Source organism: Macaca thibetana, chromosome 1 (genome assembly GCF_024542745.1).
Source record: "Macaca thibetana thibetana isolate TM-01 chromosome 1, ASM2454274v1, whole genome shotgun sequence".
Lineage (NCBI taxonomy): Eukaryota > Metazoa > Chordata > Mammalia > Primates > Cercopithecidae > Macaca > Macaca thibetana.
In genome coordinates this window covers 32,590,895-32,610,483 of record NC_065578.1, presented here as the reverse complement: position 1 = coordinate 32,610,483, position 19,589 = coordinate 32,590,895, and the positions used below count along the sequence as shown (strand labels likewise).

Sequence of the window (19,589 nt, the reverse complement as noted above, 5' to 3'; positions counted from 1 at the left end):
CAATGCTGTATGATTTCATTGCATGAAAATATAACCATGTATTTAGTCTACTGTTAACACTTAAGTTGTTTCATTTCAAGCAATATGAACATTGTTGCTTATTCCTTATTGTGAACACCTACAAGGGTTTCTCTTCAGTACATGTCTGTGTGGAGTTGTGAGATTGTAAATATCCACATATTTAGTTTCACTAGGTAATGCCCAATTTATCTTAGAAGCAGTTATAACCATTTACACTCTTCCCAGCAACTGAAATAGAGTTCCTATTGCTCTACATCCTTGAAAACACGGGGTTTTAGCAGACTTTACATTTCTACCAATCTGGAAGATGCATGAAATGTCATTTCACTTGTGTGCTTGTGATGAGGCAGAGCATGCTTTCCTGTGTTACTGAGTGTTCATGCTTCCTGCTCTGTGAAATGTCTGCTCCCCAGACAGCTTTCCTGCTCCAAGGAGAGAGAGAGAATGAGCAACTAAGAGGACAAAATTTTTGTGAATCATAACCAATGCTACAAAAGACATAAAAGGATAAGATAGTAAACAAAAACCTGGAGAATTCCATGCAAAGTAATTGTGGAAAACCTAAGAGTGGATATTCAAGATAAGAACTAAAGAAAAAAAGGAGCTAGACTTGCAAAAAGTGGACACTGAAAGTGGGGTTGGGGAAAGAATTTTTGCCTTTCTCCAGGCAAACAGCCCTAAGGAACTTTCTTTTCATATGAGGATCAATAAGAAAAAGGAAAAACACCTTAAGGAGACCTGTGAAAGATTTTATAACATTAAAAATTAGAACATGAAATTTGAATTACAGAGAAAAATGCCCTTGAAGAAAACATGGTTTAGGAACTAGAAGTAATAGAAATAAATTTGGGGAAGCATCTTCTTCTAGTATAAATCTAGATAACATAGACTCCAAATAACAGGTGAAATGTTCAGACAGCACACAAATGAAAAGAAAGGTCTGGCCAAGAGATGAATAAAAGAAAAGCTAAATCTCTTCCCTTCCCCCCTTGAACAATTCAGTCCTAAAGCTGTGAGTTGGGACAAAGCAAAGATATCTAATATGGTTTGGTTGTGTCCCCACCCAAATCTCATCTTGAACTGTAGTTCCCATAATCCCCATATGTCGTGGGAGGGACCAGGTGGAGATAATTGAATCATGGGGGCCAGTTTCCCCCATCCTGTTCTCATGATAGTGAGTTAGTTCTCACAAGATCTGGTGGTTTTATAAGGGGCTTCCCCCCTTCGCTGGGCTCTCATTCTTCTCCTTCCTGCTGCCATGTGAAGAAAGACATGTTTGCTTCCCCTTCTCCCATGATTGTAAGTTCCCTGAGGCCTCCCCAGCCATGCTGAACTGTGAGTCAATTAAACCTCTTTCCTTTATGAATTACCCAATCTCAGGTATGTCTTTATTAGCAGTGTGAGAACAGACTAATACAGCATCCATACTTGTCAGGCAAGAGGGAGTGTGAACCACTGTAGCCCAGGCTGGGGTGTCAGGGGGAGCCACACTGATGGGCTGCCTGGCACGGGCAACTGGAGTTTAGGTATCTGTACAGGGATGGAGCTGGCACAAGGTGTCAGAGCTCTGTGCAGGATGAGCAGACACCTATGTAGGGTATTGGAGCCCAAGCAGAGGAAGTCGGGCATCCACACAGAGAAAGATCAGCCCAGCAAAGGAAGTCAGAGCCCAAGTAGAGTGAGGAGGGAGGGGTCAGCAGAAATGAGACCTTGGTTCCAGATGGGTTATTGATCAAATAAGTTAATACCTTAAGGACAATAGAAGGCAGGTGTCTCACTGTCAGAGAAGAGGGTTAGAACTATATAGAGAGCAAAAATTATAATATACCCAATGGTGTTAAATTTGAATTGGATGTATCAGTGTGAGCTTATGGTTTTCAATGTGTAGAGAAATGGAAGAAAATATGAGTGTGTGGGTGGGGCATGTATGAGTACATGTGCGTATGCACATACATTTCTTAGCTCTTTCTACTGAGAAGGCTTCAGAGCGGTGATTCTTCAGTAGTAATGAGCACATCTAGCTCATTTGTTACTGAATCTAGGCATTGGTTCCTAAACAACATTTTCTGCTAAAATGGTCCAGGGTTTCTTGAAGAAATGGCTGATCCCAAGCCTGGGGCAGAGAAAGTAGAAAACAAACCAGGAATATCTTATGGCAGAAAGTAAGGAAATGCCCAAGGCATGATGGAGACATGCCAAAGGGACATAGAAGCTGGCTTGGAGGGGTTCTCACTGACCATATTGGGAATAATTTGAGAATCAAAGTCTTTTAAAATAGCAAGAAATGGTGGTAACCTATTGAATCAAGCAGAATACTATGTATATCCACACAGACATTAATTACAACTTTTTTTTTTTTTTTTTTTGAGATGGAGTCTCACTTTGTTGCACAGGCTGGAGTGCAGTGGTGCGATCTCAGCACACTGCAAGCTCCGCCTCCTGGGTTCACACCATTCTCCTGCCTCAGCCTCCTGAGTAGCTGGGACTACAGGCGCCCGCTACCATGCCCAGCTAATTTTTTTGTATTTTTAGTAGAGACGGGGTTTGACCGTGTTAGCCAGGATGGTCTCCATCTCCTGACCTCGTGATCTGCCTGCCTCGGCCTCCCAAAGTGCTGGGATTACAGACATGAGCTACCACGCCCGGCCAATTACAAGTTATTTTAAGGAATGGGATATTTACATAACTTCAGACTACCCATCACCACACACACACACACACACAGTAATAACAAAGGGAAAAAAAAGTGGAGAAGACTGGAAGACACACCCACCTCATCGATAATGGGACAAATTGAAATCATACCCTGGCTGAGAGCACTCAGTGAGAAGAAGCTAGCATCAGTTCTGTGATTATCCAGTCGCAGAAGCATAAGCAGAACGTAATCAGGAGGAAACACCAGGCAAACCTAACTTGAAGGACATAGTGTCAACTCCCCGACAGGCAATCTTCAAAAGTGTAAAAGTCCTGAAGGTCAAGTAAAGACATGGGAACCATTCCAGACTAAAGGAGACCAAAGAGACATGATAATGAAATGCAACATGTGATTCGAAACTGGATCAATAAATTTTCAAGGAATTTATCGGAAAAACAGGTGAAACTTGAATGAGATGTGAAGATTCAATGGCAGTAATGTGTCAGTGTTAATTTCCCAATGTTGATGGTTGTTTTGTGGTTATGTGGGAGAATGTGCTTGTTTGTAGGAAATACACTAAGATATTCTGGGGTTATAGGGCATCATGCTCGTGACTTACTAGCAAATGGTTCATGGAAAAAGATTTTTGTACTATACTTCCAACTTCTCCCATACCTTTGTGGCTGCTCCAAATTAAGACTTTTATTTCCAAGGGAAACTAGATACTAAAAAATAGTAAGACTGAAAAGAAACAGAATAGCATAATTTTCATCAGCACAAGAATCAGCAGAGAGAAGAAGCAACACTGTAGAAAACCAATGCAAAGATGGGGAGGACAAACCTGAAAATCTCAACACAAATACGGAGAAGGGCAGAGGCGTGAAAGTGGTAGAGAGAAGATAGAAGATGAGAAATAAGGAGACCCAGTGGACAAAGAGCCAAGACACTGATAACAAGCATTCAGGAAGAAAGGAACAAAATGGAAATGAAAAAACTTTTCTGAGATGAAAGAAAACCTATGTATATAAAGGAGCTCTCTGTATACCAAGAGAAATAAAAAAGAAGCTGGCAATTTTTTCAATTTATAAGGATGAGGAGTAGGGGAAATCTACGAGAATCCAGGCTGAGCAAGTGAGCTCAAGGGAACCGAAATCAGACAACTCTCAGGCTAATTTTTGACATTAGATTACAGAAAATGAAGGAGGTGATGTTGAAGGGGGAGAAAAAGTTGGGGGCTTCACGTGTGAATGCAGGAAATTGTTATTTGCAGGGATTCAAGATTTTACAATTAGTGCCACTCTATCTGAAGCTGGACTGTAACTCCAGGTGACTGTAACTCCGGATGAACTCCAGATGAACCAATAACTCAAAATAGACAAGATGTATAAAATAAAAGATAAAAATGGGAAGTGTTGATACTAGCTAAGCACAAACTTAAAGCTAAATAATAATGGAAACATGAATTCAAAGCAGTGCAAATACAATAATTCTTAAAAGACTAAAAATAATTATTTTATATTAATAAATGTGCAAGAAGGTGGAAAGGGATAAGAGAATGTCCTTATCTTTTGTGAAAGTGGAATCAATATCTATTATCCAATTGCTGACTTTGATCACTACAGAAATAAAGATTTTGAGTATATATTTTAGTCACTAATATATTTAAAATAGAATACTTCTAAATCACTAAAAGAAAAAAACATGTAAAAGATAATCCAAATATAAAAGGCAGAAAACAAAGCAAACTATTCAAGGACAAAGATACAGCAAGCACAAAATAAGATAAAGCGGTGGAATAAAATCATTCAATTATAATGAAAAATGTAAATTTATTAAAGTTCAATTTCCTGTTAACAAACAAAGATTCTTAGTGATCTGGTTTGGCTGTGTCCCCACCCAAATCTCATCTTGAATTGTAACTCCCACAATTCCCATATGTTGTGGAAGGAACCTGATGGGAGGTAATTGAATTATGGGGGCGGGCCTTTCCCGTGCTATTCTTGTGATAGTGAATAAGTCTCACAAGATCTGATGGTTTTAAACAATGGGAGTTTCCCTGCACAAGCTCTGTCTTGTCTTGTCTGGCTCCATGTGAAACATGCCTTTCACCTTCCACCATGATTATGAAGCCTCCCCAGCCACGTGGAACTGCAAGTCCAATAAACCTCTTTCTTTTGTAAATTCCCCAGTCTCAGGTGTGTTTTTATCAGCAGCATGAAAATGGACTAATACACTTAGATTAATGTAAATAATATTCAACTATATTTGCTATACCAGGAACATGACTAAGACACTGTGACACAGTTTAAAGATAAAAGGATGGCCAGAGATTGTATTGGGCAAATGTAAACAACAGCAGTAACAATCAAAGAAAAATGCAGAATTCATAATATCTTCAGGGTTCATCCATGTTATAACATGTGTCAGAATTTCCTTCCTTTTTAAGGCAGAATAGCATTCCACACATGTGGTCTATATTTATTAATAACGTTAGTATAGACCACATTTTGTTCATCTGTTCATCCTTCTATGGACAGTTGGGTTGCTTCTACCTTTTAGCTTTTGTGAATAACGCTGCTAAGAGCATGAGTGTACACATATGTCATGATAATTTTTTAAGTGATTATCCATTTAGGAAGGTTGCAGGAAGATGCCCACTTAGTGATAGGTGGTTTGAGAATTGCATATCAAAACCTTAGCACAATATGGTTAGCTACACATTCAAATCACGTTGTGGTGCTTGTGCCACTCATAATGTTCTCTTTAACTGCCCCTCTCCCGTGGGCACTTGGCAGCTGTTTCTACATTGTGACACCCCTCCACGCACACACCTGCCCCTCAACCACAGAAGCTTGGACCAGAGGTGGACACCTGAGCTGACTGCAGCAGGGGCAGTCAGATGTTCTCTCTTGGGAACTTGAAATAGGACCCAAGAGATTCTACTTTTGCCTGGACCCATCTCCTGAAAAGAGAAGATAAAAATCCAAGTGCAATGAATTGCTGCTCTTCTACTTTCCATGTGGACCAAAAAGTAGAAGAATCCTGTGTGCAGAAAGAGAATGATTGAGACATGGGAAAATTTCCTTGGTTTCTGATGGCCCTTCGGTTCCTTGTCCTCTACCTTTGTGAAGTCTGGCTGCAAATCCACCCTTCGGTTCTCTTCTCTGAGAGGCTTTTTGCTTATTCTAGCCTGAATTGATTTATTTACATCCAAAGGTTCCCAATGAATACAACCTAGGACCCGGTAATCCTACTTCTGGGAATTACGCAAAGATATTTGCATGAAGATATTGCTTGGTATGTTATAACAGGGAAATTAGAAATAATCTAAATGTAAAAATAGTAAGACATTAGGTATTATAAATTTAAAATATATCCTCAGAGAGAGAGAGATTTAAAATATATCCTCAGAGAGAGAGAGATAGGGAAAGATACAGTCATTACAAATCATTCATGTACAAACCTGGGCAACATAGTGAGACTCTGCCTCTACCAAAAAAAAAAAAAAAAAATTAGCTGGGTGTGGTGGTGCATGCCTACAGTCCCAGATACTCAGGAGATTACTGTGGGAAGATCACTTGAGCCCAAGAGTTTGAGGTTACAGTGAGAGCTATGATTGTGCCACTGCACTCCAGCCTGTGTGACAGAATGAGAACCAGTCTCGAAAAAGAAAAGAAAAAGAATCATTCGTGTAGAATACAATTCATTGATTTAGGGAAATGTTTATTTTATATTGTTCAGTGCAAAAAGCAGGTGATTTTAAAAACTCAGGTGATGGTATCACAAGAAAATACAGTGATTATGGACTCCCTCCCTAGACCACACTCACCACTCCTTGTGATGTTCTGAAAAAGAGATACAAGCAAGAAACAAAGGTGAAGGAAGGCATTTCAATATTAGCTGGGCATGGACTCCAGATTCAAAAGCAGAGCCTCAGTCCTTGGGTAAGCTCAAATGAACTATGTGAGCTCACGTTTTTTTTTTCTAAGCTAATTTGGTTTTAAAGGTTTCAAATGAGGCTGAGTGTGGTGGCTTATGCCTGTAATCCCAGCACTTTGGGAGGCCAAAGTGGGTGGATCACGTGAGGTTAGGAGTTCAAGACCAGCCTGACCAACATGGAGAAACCCCATCTCTACTAAAAATACAAAATTAGCCGGACGTGGTGGTGCATGCCTATAATCCCAGCTACTCGGGAGGGTGAAGCAGGAGAATCGCTTGAAACCAGGAGGCGGAGGTTGCTGTGAGCCGAGATCACACCATTGGGATCCAGCCTGGGCAACAAGAGCGAAACTCCGTTTCAAAAAAAAATAGATAAATAAAAGCTTCAAATGAAAGGCCAATCCAGCACACCCAGCAGCTTGAGGAATAATGTTCCCAGGAAGACGAGAGGGACCATTGCTCACAATGGCTGCTGCTGAGCCCACTGCTGCCTAACATTAATAAAGCAGCTGCCCACTGCCCAGCAGTTCACATGTTCACACACACCAGAATCTGGCTACGCTCTCTCAGCACCTCACCCTCTTCCCCCCAGGGGAAGAAGGAGGGTATTCACAAAATGAAATGGGGAGTCAGCCTTGGATGTCCCCTGCCCCAGAGTTCTGTAGCAATAACATGGTAGATACAGTGGGATACCATCAACGTGGTAAGAGAGTGTGTGTGTGTGTGTGATGGGAAACAGGGAGGGCATGTCTGTAAAAGACCCAAGATCCTACAGCAAAATCTTTACAATACTTATGCCTAGATAGTGAGAGTTGGGAAATTTTTGTTTTGCTGCTTTTTAGTATCCCATAAGCTTCCTCCATTAAACAGACATTCGTAATTTTATGGCCAGGCACAGTGACTCACACCTGTAATCCTGGCACTTTGGGAGGCCAAGGTGGGAGGATCACTTGAGCCCAGGAGTTTGAGACCAGCCCGGGCAATATCATGAAATCCTATCTCTATCAAAAAAAAAAAATTGTAATTAGCCAGGTGTGGTGGCATGAGCCTGTAGTTCCAGCTACTTGGGAGGCAGAGGTGAGAAGATAGTTTACACTCAGGAGGTCAAGGCTGCAGTGAGCTGTGATTGTGCCACTGTACTCCAGTCTGGGTGACAGAGCAAGACCCTGCTAAAAAAAAAAAAAAAAAAGTAGTTTTAAAATGTAATGGAAAATGACCCCAGTCAAAACAGTTATCACAAAATATAAAGTACCCAGGCTGTATTTAAGTGGAGATTTGTTTTTATTCATTTTTTTCCTGGAAAAGTTTAGTATGCCTTAGAATTTGCGAAGATAACTATGACGCTGGGAATGGAAGGCACCAATTTTTTTTAACTTATTAAGAAAAAGTATAATTGGCTACATAAAAACTTAATACTTCGACAAATCAAAAGTGCCATAAATAAAACCAAGCAAATGATAAACTGGGAAAATATAATTAACCAGCTAAGGTCAACCTTGAATATTCAGAGTTCTTCAAATTTATAAGAAAAATAGGGACAAAGAAGGTCTTTCATAGCTAGACCTTCTTTCTGTCTAGAGTTTTATAATGTCTCAAGCTGCAAGGTTTCACGGTGCACTGGATGTTGATGACACAGTATGCAGTGCACAGAGGTACTGTTTTGTCACGCCATATTTTTGGGTGATCATGAAGTGATGTTTTAAGTATTTAAACTTCTAACATACTGGTTTATCACAACTCTTTTAATAGACAGTTAAAAAGAGAGATGCAAATAGGCCATTAACATGTGAAAAATGCTTAGCCTAATTAGTTATCAAATGCCAATTAAAATAAAATAAATGCTGCTTTTTTGTTTAGCAATTTAACAAAGATTAAAACAGACGACTGTCTCTCCCAGCTGGCCCTAAGTTCTGTGAGGGAAAGGGATGTATTTGTTTTGGTTGTTCTTGTATCCTCAACACCGGACACAGTGCCTGACCCAGGGTGAGCCCTCCATAGACAATCATTACACGAACTGGGTAAAAGAAGAATGATGGCGCCCAGTGCTGGAGGAACTGTCACTCTGTTCACAGTATCAGTGGGAACCGTTTTCCTGGAGGGCAAAATGGAAGCATGCAGCAAGCGCGGATGTGGCCCTGGTTTATGTTAAATCAAAGGTAAACCCATTTGGTTACCTCAAGAGTGCCTCTTAGTTTTAGCACCCACATTTCAGAGAGCTTACATATCTCTCAATACAATACATTTCAGCGAATGCATCTACAGAAAACATTTACATTTAGATCCCCCAAAACATAATACACCATTTTAAATAAATCTATATGCAGGGAAATCTCAAGTTGCATTCCAACTACAGTTGGTAAAATGTCAGAATCTCATGCGGACTTTTGGAAAGGGGCTCCAATTCCATGGCGGGGATGTGTGTCTCAGAGGCTGCTGGCTCTGAGCTGTCACTCCACGCTGTTCATTGTGAACTGTACTCTACCACCTAGCGCCAGTCCTGAATGCATTCCCACCAAGCCTTTCATAGCTAGACCTTCTTTCTGCCTAGAGTTTTATAATGTCTCAAGCTGCAAGACTTCACGGTGCACTGGATGTTGATGGTACAGTATGCAATGCACAGAGGCACTGTTTTGTCACGCCATGTTGTTGGGTGATCGTGATGTTTTAAGTATTTAACTACTAACATAATGGTTTGTTGCATATATTTAGGTATTTTATTTTGTCTTAATTACTTTTTGGATTTTGGGTTGAAGTACAACACAGTATAATTTTTTCCCACTTAAAATGATGGGATATAGACTCCTAGTTAATATCTTTACACAGAACATATGATTTCCAGGAAAGGATTACTGACATTCAGCAGGAGACATCTGTACTTTCAAAAGGGTTATGTACTTGAATCCTTTCTAGTCAAAAAAGAAAAAGAAAAAAACCATAAAAGATGCATTTATAAAAAAAAGATTTCATTGCAGCTTTATTTTAAATTGCAAAACTTTTGGAAACCTAAATGGTTAACAGAGTATCTGTTAAATACATTCTAGTAAATCTGTATGATTAAATCCTATGAAGTTATTTCAATCACATTTTTGAAGAAATTTAATTATATGGGAAATTCTTGCAATATAATAGTAAGTATGCAAAGATCAATGCAAAATATATAACATATAATGCAAGTTGTGTAAAACAAAAATATTTATATATGCAGAGAATAAACACTCCAAGAACGTACTGTAATTGGTTAACAGTCACTATCTCTGAGAGGGCAATGGATGAGTTTGATTTCTTCCTACTGTTCCATAGAATAACTCAAATTTTCTTCAATGATAATGATTATATTTGTATTATTAAAGAACACTTTTTTAGGCTGGGCGCGGTGGCTCAAGCCTGTAATCCTAGCACTTTGGGAGGCCAAGATGGGCGGATCACGAGGTCAGGAGATCGAGACCATCCTGGCTAACACAGTGAAACCTCGTCTCTACTAAAAAAAAATACAAAAAACTAGCCGGGCGAGGTGGCGGCCGCCTGTAGTCCCAGCTACTCGGGAGGCTGAGGCAGGAGAATGGCGTGAGCCCGGGAGGCAGAGCTTGCAGTGAGCCGAGATCCGGCCACTGCACTCCAGCCTGGGTGACAGAGCGAGACTCCGTCTCAAAAAAAAAAAAAAAAAAAAGAACACTTTTTTAATATAGCACGGATTGGGGTGATTGGAAATAGTAACGATAATAACAATAGCAGCGGCAGCAAGAGCAGCTAACACTTGTATAGCACTTGACTCTGTGCCAGTAATAAAAGCCAGATTATGAACCCACACTGAACTTTGCCTCAGTAAAGAGCATCCTGCCTCTAGCATCATCCAGTCTCTGCCCATAGGGATGAATTCCAGTCTAGAAAATTTGTGAAGCCAGAAGTATCTGGTCAAAGATCAGAAGGGTCAGCTTGTTAGCTGACTTCAGTGGGTAATCGCAGAAGCCACGTACAGCATGTAGATGCTCAGTGGTGGGAAGAATACAGGGTTTGGGGGCCGCCAGACCTGGATTCAAATCCTGCCTGTGCCACCTAATTCCTGTGTGACCTTGAGGAACTTACTTCACCTTTCTGAATCTCACTTGCTCATGAGTAGAGTAAGAGCACCTCACGGCGCAGTCAGATGTTGTGAGGGTTTGAGTGGCAGCCTATAAAACACCTAATATCCACGAGGCACTCAGAAAATGCTCCTCTCCCACCCTTCAGTGCTGGTGATGATGTCACTGACTTCTTAGATCTCCCCTCCTTTGTTATTATTGATTTCAATGAGGATGACAGAAGATAAGCAAAAAGGACTTGGCTAAACTTGCCCTGTTTGCAGATGAGTACTCATGAATATCTGTGTGTGAATAAATGAGGGATGAGAAAGTGATGAATTGAACAAATGAATGACAGCATACCTGGAGAGTGATGATCTTACCCTGACTTGCCTGCTTTTATCTTTTCAGCTTATCCACTCACCAAATGCCCTCCTCCCACCATCCTCCCCAATGCCGAAGTCGTCACAGAGAATGAAGAATTTAACATAGGTACCACCTCCCAAGCCAGCAAGAACTGCGAGCCCAGGACTGGGGAAGGAAGGGAAGGTGGCGGTGGGAGATGTTGGGCCAGTGGACATTACTCCCTGCTCCTGTCTATGGAGAGAGAAACAGTAGGCCCTGTGCCAGCAGGTTCTGTCTACTGAGTTTGCACCCAAAATAAAATCAAAAGGGGAGCCAGGAAAACAGTTTTCTTCTGTGATTCAAGTCAGCATCTTTTTGAGAAATAAATCCATGCAAGACAGTATAAAATGTCCTGAAATGTGAAACATTCCGAGGCTCAGGCAAGGCTGAGCTGTGAGAGGGGAGCAGTTGTCTGGGTCATTTGATGGGAGCCGAGCTAGTTATTTAAGTCTGAACAGAACATGATCCTCCTCTGATTATCTCACCTGGAAGTGGGTTCAAGGTACTAATGGGTGCCCATCAGCCCTGACCAGACTTCTTAAGAGAGTCTACATGTTGGTCTTTCTTTGACAGGTGACATCGTACGCTACAGATGCCTCCCTGGCTTTACCTTAGTGGGGAATGAAATTCTGACCTGCAAACTTGGAACCTACCTGCAGTTTGAAGGCCCACCCCCAATATGTGAAGGTAATTGCATGGATCCGCATCTGTATGGGGCCTAGAAGTTCCTCCTAAACAAAGCCCTTGTTTTGTTCCTCTTTCTATTCCCAGTTCTTAGCTCAGTTACTGCCCCATAACATGAAAGTTCCCTTGGTAAATGTTGTCTGATGAATGAATGAGTGCATGAGGAATGAATGAGTGATCACTCTAGATAGGTTCTCTGCCCTCTTCTGATGTCTGAACCTGTGAATTGGCCACAGTGGCCACATCTATTTCCATCTGCTTTTTTTTTCCTTTCCTGGAAATTTCTTGGAATTGCATACTGAGTACTGGAAGGAGGAAGTCCCTCCCTGGGCCCTTAGGGAAGGGTAGGCTCACACACCATCCCTGCTTTACTGATGCATGGATGCACTCAAGGCGCTGTGTGCCAAACCAGGCAACTGAGAGACCACAGCAGTCTTTATTCCAGTGTACTATGCCTTGACAGAAATGAATTCTCTTCAGCTAGTCACCCCAACTAAGATCAAAAAATAGTCTCCACTCATCAGGCATCTGACTTAAGGCAAGGTACCTGATTGTCCTGCCCTCAGTCTTCCCTTCTATAAACTGAGGATAATGATAGTACTTATGCCATGGGGGTATTAAATGGGTTAATAACATAAACCAGTTTAGGATGATGCCTGGCATGCAGTAATTGCTCCATGTCTGCTGTGAATATTATCACTAGTGCAACTACTGTTTCTAGAACTACTGCTACCTGCAAATATTCAGTAGCCTATGGGAAACAAGTCAGCCTTTCCCTCACTTCTGGGAAAGCAAGAGTAGGAAGAACCTGCAATATGGACTGTCAGTGAGGAATAGCAGACCCGGTAGAGGCAGGAGGGGACCACGAGGCCTAAGAGAACTTAAGTATCACCACATCTCAGTGCCCTGTGCTGGTCATCGGATTAGTGAAATCAGGAGCATGTCAAAGCTAAGTGAGTTTCCTCCTAGAAGACATTTGTTTTCCTTCTCCCCTTAAAATTAAAAAGGAAGCTCTATTGGGAAAAGTCAGTGAGTACCTTTCAAAGCTACTCAGGCAGAAGCCCGGATGAGTCCTGTGAAATTCTGGGCCACAGCAATACTCTGTCTAGGAGCCCAGTCCCAGTGCTGATTACCAAGCCTCACTTCTCTGAAGGCAGAGGTGAGATGGGTGGACAGCCCGTAGCAAAGTCTTCTACCCAAAATAGCATTACCTGAGATTGTAATCCAGGGATTAAATTTTGGCCTTGCAGTTCCAGAAACTCCCTTTTACCAGTGTCCCAGAATCCAGCATACCCAGGAAGCCTGTCTAAAGGCACATCTACTGCAAAATACTGATTTCTCTGTGTGCAGTGATCGGAATACTTACAACTATTGTCAATGCACACCTTTGTACTGAAAGAACAATGTAATGAAGAAGCCAATTTAGTCCTCAGAACTTTGCTTTGGTGTCCGCAACCCAAGCAAATGGCGGTGGATGGTCCTGAAATTGCTTTCATGCTGTGATGCTTGCCTGTGCTCCAGGACAGAGCACCTCCTCAGTGCTGGAGAAGGGCCTCTCTGAACCAGCAGCTTCCCACCCATTCATGGTGATGACAAAAAAACCAATCCTGCTCCTCCAGCTCCTCCTTTTCTAAGTTCCAAGCTCAATGTCTTCCTTAGAATGACATTTTTTTCTTTAGCTATATTAATCCTACTAATTAGGCCACAGCCAAGTTCTGGGACCTTTCTGTCCAAGATGCAGTTATCATCATTCCCTCTACAATTTATTGCAGCACTATGTTGCATGCTTTACATATATTATTTCATATTATATATATTTTTTGTTTGTTTGTTTTTGTTTGTTTGTTTTTTGTTTTTGAGATGGAGTCTCGCTCTGTCCAGGCTGGAGTGCAGTGGCACAATCTCGGCTCACTGCAACCTCCGCCTCCCGGGAAGCAGTTCTCCTGCCTCAGCCTCCCGAGTAGCTGGGACTATAGGCACGCACCACCACGTCCAGATAATTTTTGTATTTTTAGTAGAGATGGGGTTTCACCATGTTGGCCAGGATGGTCTCGATTTCTTGACCTCATGATCCACCCGCCCCAGCCTCCCAAAGTGCTGGGACTACAGGCGTGAGCCTCTGCACCCAGCATATAATGTTTTATATAATGCTCACAACAGCCCTGTAAGCTCTGTGTTATCTCTGTGTTGGAGATGGAGAAGCCATCACACAGAGAGGAGATAACTTGTTCAAGACCACACCAGTAGTAAGCGGCAGAGATGGGCTATAAATCCAGGTGTATTTGACTCAAAATCCCATGTACTTACCTCTGCCCTATACAGCACCGTCTTTGTTCAAATAAAACCTATTTTATAGATTATCTCCTTTGGATCTGGGGAAGCATTACTGCTGTCTGTATGTATATTCCATCCTCCCCTACTCAAAACCAGGTAGTAGAACCCACAACTTAACTAGGAAGTGATTCCAACCAACTGGCGAAGCCCAAGTCCCAGAAAGACTGCAATATTGACACAGGATCTCAGGCCACCTCATGTCATGGAGCAGCACAGTGATGGATGTGGGATCTGACTTGAATGTGCTCAAATGCTGATTTTCTAATGGTTGTCTTTTGTATTGGGAAAAGCAAATGTGTTGGCCGTAGTTCCATCTCCACCCCCACATACTTGGTGTTTCTCTTTCTTTCTCCAAGTGCACTGCCCAACAAATGAGCTTCTGACAGACTCCACAGGCGTGATCCTGAGCCAGAGTTACCCTGGAAGCTATCCCCAGTTCCAGACCTGCTCTTGGCTGGTGAGAGTGGAGCCCGACTATAACATCTCCCTCACAGTGGAGTACTTCCTCAGCGAGAAGCAGTATGATGAGTTTGAGATTTTTGATGGTAAGTCGGTCACATGCTGCATAGTTCTCTGCTGCAAAAGACATGGACTTGCTCCAGAACCCAAGGAGTCTGTGCTGCAGTTTTCCTATCAGGGCCTGCCAGAAGCTCCACAGGATGTCTTTCCCTAACCACAGCAACCCCAAGGCCGTGGGACCTGAGGGGTGGCATGGCCCAAGCAGCAGAGCTGCTTGTACTGCAACTTGAATCTGTTACCGAACCTTTTCTTAACTCTAGCTCCCATTCAAAGCTGTTCCTGTTAATGTCAACAGATAAATGCGTCATACCAGTATTCCCAAGTGAAGAGTGTGCTTCCTCCAAAACCCAGAGATCTACCAAACTGCTGCTGCTTTGGCTTTAAGAGGGAAAACGTGCAATAATTTGCCCTTTAATTTGGAGGGCATGTCTCAGCATGCTTCAGACCACTGGACCCTAAAAATTCCACAGCAGAACTTTGTAGGATTTATCTCTTACCCTCTGGAGCACATGCATCTTGCAAAGGCATCTTGCCAAAGCACTAATTGTCCCTTCTCACTCCTCAGATCCGATTAATATCAGGTCCTCAATAGAGTGAACCAATATGTTATATTCTGCAAGATGTCCAGATGGTCCACATCCCTTTATACTCTATTATGACAGAGAGCAGGAGAAATAACATAGCTCTGGGGGAAACCATGAATGTATACTGTTGTCTACCTCATGTGAATGCAAACTGCTTCTGATCCTCCTTTCTGAAGGGTATGAAAAAGACTACATGGCCAGATCAATAGCTACATTCTATGTAACCAAGGCTGTGTTAATCTGTTCTAATAAAGATATGCACCTCACAGCTGCTACAGTTGAGGCTCCTACTTTATTAAGTGTGTACTGTGAGACAGACCTGGTCCAGGACTCCATTTATTCTCAAAACAACCTTCATATACCCCTCCTCTGACAGAGTAGCTGTGATAATGCTTTGGACCCCCAGGTATCAGCATCAACTAACATCCTGTATCCAGAAGTCTTTGATATATCTGAACATTCCCTTGTCTATAATATTCTGTTTTCTGAGTACACAGTAGTAGGTGTTTGGGGGGAAGAACTGTAGGAACAACTGCTATATACAATTACTGTCATTGTGGAGGGTCTTTTTTCATAGGGACCCAGCCTCTTGGGAAATGAAACCTGGCTCAAGTCTGCAAACTGGGCAGAGGATTGCACCTTTCCGCTGGGGGCAGCTTTTCTCACCCTGCTCATAGATCTACTCACGATCTATTTTGTTCATCTAGTCATACTTGTTTTGGCTGCTCTTCTTGGCTTCCTATTTACTTTGCCCTTAGGAACATCATGTTCTATGAGCCATCTTTGTAGATCCCGTAGGCCAGGCTCTCCCAGCTGCCATTTCAGCCTTGCTTCCCATTTTAGTAATTACGCCAACGTTGCTGCTGACCGTTAAGTAATTCCACCTGGCTTCTGTATTCTAGGACCTTCTCATCCCCATTACTGCTAGGGAGCCCAGTGTCTCTTCCCATCAGTTTTCACCCACAGAGGATAGCCATTAGTTACTCAGGTTTTCAGCAATGCTGGTGCTCACCCCCTCCAGGAAGGCTGGAGCTCCTCACCTCCTGATTGCGTTCGTAAATGGAGTGTCTGCCAGGTCTTCCTGAGAACTATGGTCAGCTTTTACACAGCAGACCTAGCCCAGCATGCCACTTCTCTGAGCTTTTCCCTTCACAGTTTGCATGGCAGTTCTGGTGACTCTACTTTGTTTAATATGATCCATTACTTTTTCCAAGCTTCTAAGGGCTGTCTTAGTGGCATCGTAGAGCCATCACTCAGGGCCTTTTCCAGAGTGATAAATCCTGTGTCATGGATTATCCAGCTTTATATTCTGTGCCCCTTCAACCAGCCCCCTCGGGATGCAATCTCAGGCACTTAAGGTAGAACAAAAGAAGAGGGAGGTCTTTCTCAAAGAGCTTTCAAAAGCAGTATTAGGGAGCTCTGTTACTTACGACCCCGAGATATGACATTTTCCTCTAGCTTTATTACTATGTATGCATTCCATAAATATTTTTTTCTATATGGCAGGCACTGAGCTTTTTTGTTTTGTTTTGTTTTTGTTTTTGTTTTTGTTTTGAGACTGAGTCTTGCTCTGTCACCCAGGCTGGAGTGCAGTGGTGCGATCTTGGCTCACCGCCACCTGGGTTCGAACGATTCTTGTGCCTTAGCCTCCCCAGTAGCTGGGACTACAGGTACGCACCACCATGACCAGATAATTTTTGTATTTTTTTAAAGTAGAGATGGGGTCTTGCTATGTTGCCTAAGCTGGTCTCAAATTCCTGGGCTCAAGTGATCCACCTGCCTCAGCTTCCCAAAGTGCTGGGATTACAGGCATGCGCTTAAATATGCACAAGAGAAGTAGGGTGGCCAAGTGGAAAAGTTCCCAGTTTGAAAACCAGCTCTTCCACTAACCAGCTAGTTGACCTTGGTCAAATCTCAAAATGCAAATCAATTTCTTCTTACCTGCCAGCTCCTATAGGTAGGCAGGGACTTCCTAGAGTACTGCTTTAGAGCTGGGCTCAGGAGAAAAGAGCACCTTGAGCAATGCCTGTGGGTGCAGAGAGAGGAGTGCAAGTACAAATGATTTTGCTGACTCTGAACAAGTCACTCCACCCTCTGAGCCCTGAGGTCTTCCCTGGAGGCTCCCTGTGATGACTCCCATGGTCTGTAATCCTGTGTCCTTCTCACCCCAGGTCCATCAGGACAGAGTCCTCTGCTGAAAGCCCTCAGTGGGAATTACTCAGCTCCCCTGATTGTCACCAGCTCAAGCAACTCTGTGTACCTGCGCTGGTCATCTGATCACGCCTACAATCGGAAGGGCTTTAAGATTCGCTATTCAGGTGAGTTAAAAAAACATACAAATAAGCCACAGGCCCTCTCCTCATCGAAGCCGCAAGCTCCTCTGTGGAGACTGGGCAGCCATTCCCCTCCTCTAAATCTGCCTTACCTGAAGCTAAGTGGTCTTTGCCATTCCCCTACCTCCTATTTTTCTATTCCATTCCCCTCTTTGAACCTCTTCCCTCTTTTCTTCTCATACAGCCAGGCTGTGTCTTCAGGATAAGTTTAACTATTTTATATGATCTGATAGTACCTAACAGTGATCCTGTCCCTTTAAGAAAGTTAGGAAATGCTAATAAAAGTTTCTTAAAACTAAAAAGCCCTAAGGCATGGATCTCTGACGGGCAGATGTTAAGCAGGCAGCAAAGGATGGGCTATATTTCAAGGCCAGGTGCCTTTCTTCTGCTCAGGAAGCCGTATCTTATAAACAGAGTCAGATCAAAAGGCCAAAGACTGACCCAGGCAACAATCTATAAGGACCAAAAAAAATATTCCTGGGAATATAATGAGATGGAGAAATTTGAATTTATCTGATCTCACATCATGAGAATTACTGTCTGTGGTTAGAAGAAAACTTCACAAGCTGCTTGATGGCCACTTTGAAGGCAGGTGGGTTCAGTGAACTGCTGACTGGGCTCTACAAGCTTGGAGGCAGAAATGAATTACTTAAGACCATGCGGGGTTCCATCATGCACCAGTTCCCTTTCAGCACTCTTTCCCCTGGCTACCTTTGGCCTACATTCCAGGCAAATGATGGACAAATTTCTAACGAATATTGGTTGGGGGCCAGGTGCGGTGGCTCACACCTGTAATCTCAGCACTTTGGGATGCCAAGATGGGAGGATCACCTGAGGTCAGGAGTTTGAGACCAGCCTGACCAACATAGTGAAACCCTGTCTCTACTAAAAATACAAAAATTAGCCAGGCGTGGTGGCGTGCAACTGTAATTTCAGCTACTTGGGAGGCTGAGGCAGGAGAATCGCTTGAACCTGGGCGGTGGAGGTTGCAGTGAGCCAAGATCGTGCTACTGTACTCCAGCCTGGGCAACAACAGTGAAACTCTGTCTCAAAAAAAAAAAAAAAAAATCTTGGTTGGAAGGAATGTCAAATTCAGTACCTGAAGTCCCACTTGCCACAGTCCATCTCTTCTCATGGGTCTCCTACTTGCAAGACCAGCCCATACTCAGCGGGTGAACAGTCTTAAAGAATCCCTGGGTGTAGCTTTCAGGGAAGAGCCAACCAGAGGAAGCTGAGGGCTCCTGGGAGGAGGTGGGTCTTGACTGTCTCAGAGCCTACATCCTCTGCAAAGTCCATCCAACCTCTCCTTTCCCTGGTGCACACAGAGGAAGGGAGGGTCTGGGAGGCTGCAATGACTGAGTGCCCCAATGTCAGTGACCAGCTCTCTCACCCACTAGCTGTGAGATTATTAAGCAAGGCACTTCAGGCCTCAGTGTCCACATGTTGAAAAAGACACTTTAAGGTACCTCTTAGGGGTGACTCAGGCTGAGTTCCTGGCAGCTGCTCACTCAAACAGGAAATACAGCAGTTTGGTAGCATTTCACTCTACCGGTTGCTAATTAAGAACTGAACGCTATTAAGGAGTTACCCTTTCCTTGATGTTCTAAAGACTAACATGTTTGGGGATAATGAGTCAGTTGTAATAACAATACATATGCCACGTAGAAAGTGAATTAATTACATGGCGCAACAATTAGTACTTAATAATTCAGATAGAGTAGATGAGTGTAATTTGCACCTGTGTCTGTCACTGTGACTAAGTATATTTTACAACCGAGATTCTTGTTCCTGAGGGAGGTAACCATGTGGATATGGCGCACATAGGACACAGGGGTCAAAGCAGGAGTAGGGAAACAAATCCAGCTTGGAAGGCAGCTATTTAAAACACCAATTTAACTGGTAGAGGGATGTGATCACCAAAAAAGAGGCTGTAAGGGCCCTACACCCAAATCCTGCCTTATCCATCTCTGCCTGGAAGACCCCACCAGGGACTCCTAGGGCAAACAAAGAGAATTATCTGCCTGCTCCTTTGGTCATCCCTCTTTGCTGGCCTCACAGAACTCCCCCTGAGGATCCC

General features: G+C 42.9%; 1 protein-coding gene across 1 annotated transcript in view; it reads left to right on the top strand.

Moving 5' to 3' along the window:
- CSMD2 (CUB and Sushi multiple domains 2) overlaps positions 1–19,589 on the top strand; it is a 653,486-nt gene that overhangs the window by 565,983 nt on the left and 67,914 nt on the right. Inside the window, exons 46-49 of the mRNA XM_050747220.1 lie at positions 11,065–11,145; positions 11,632–11,745; positions 14,433–14,621; positions 17,351–17,497. Coding sequence (XP_050603177.1) covers positions 11,065–11,145; positions 11,632–11,745; positions 14,433–14,621; positions 17,351–17,497 — 531 coding nt within the window. The remainder of the gene's footprint in view (positions 1–11,064; positions 11,146–11,631; positions 11,746–14,432; positions 14,622–17,350; positions 17,498–19,589) is intronic.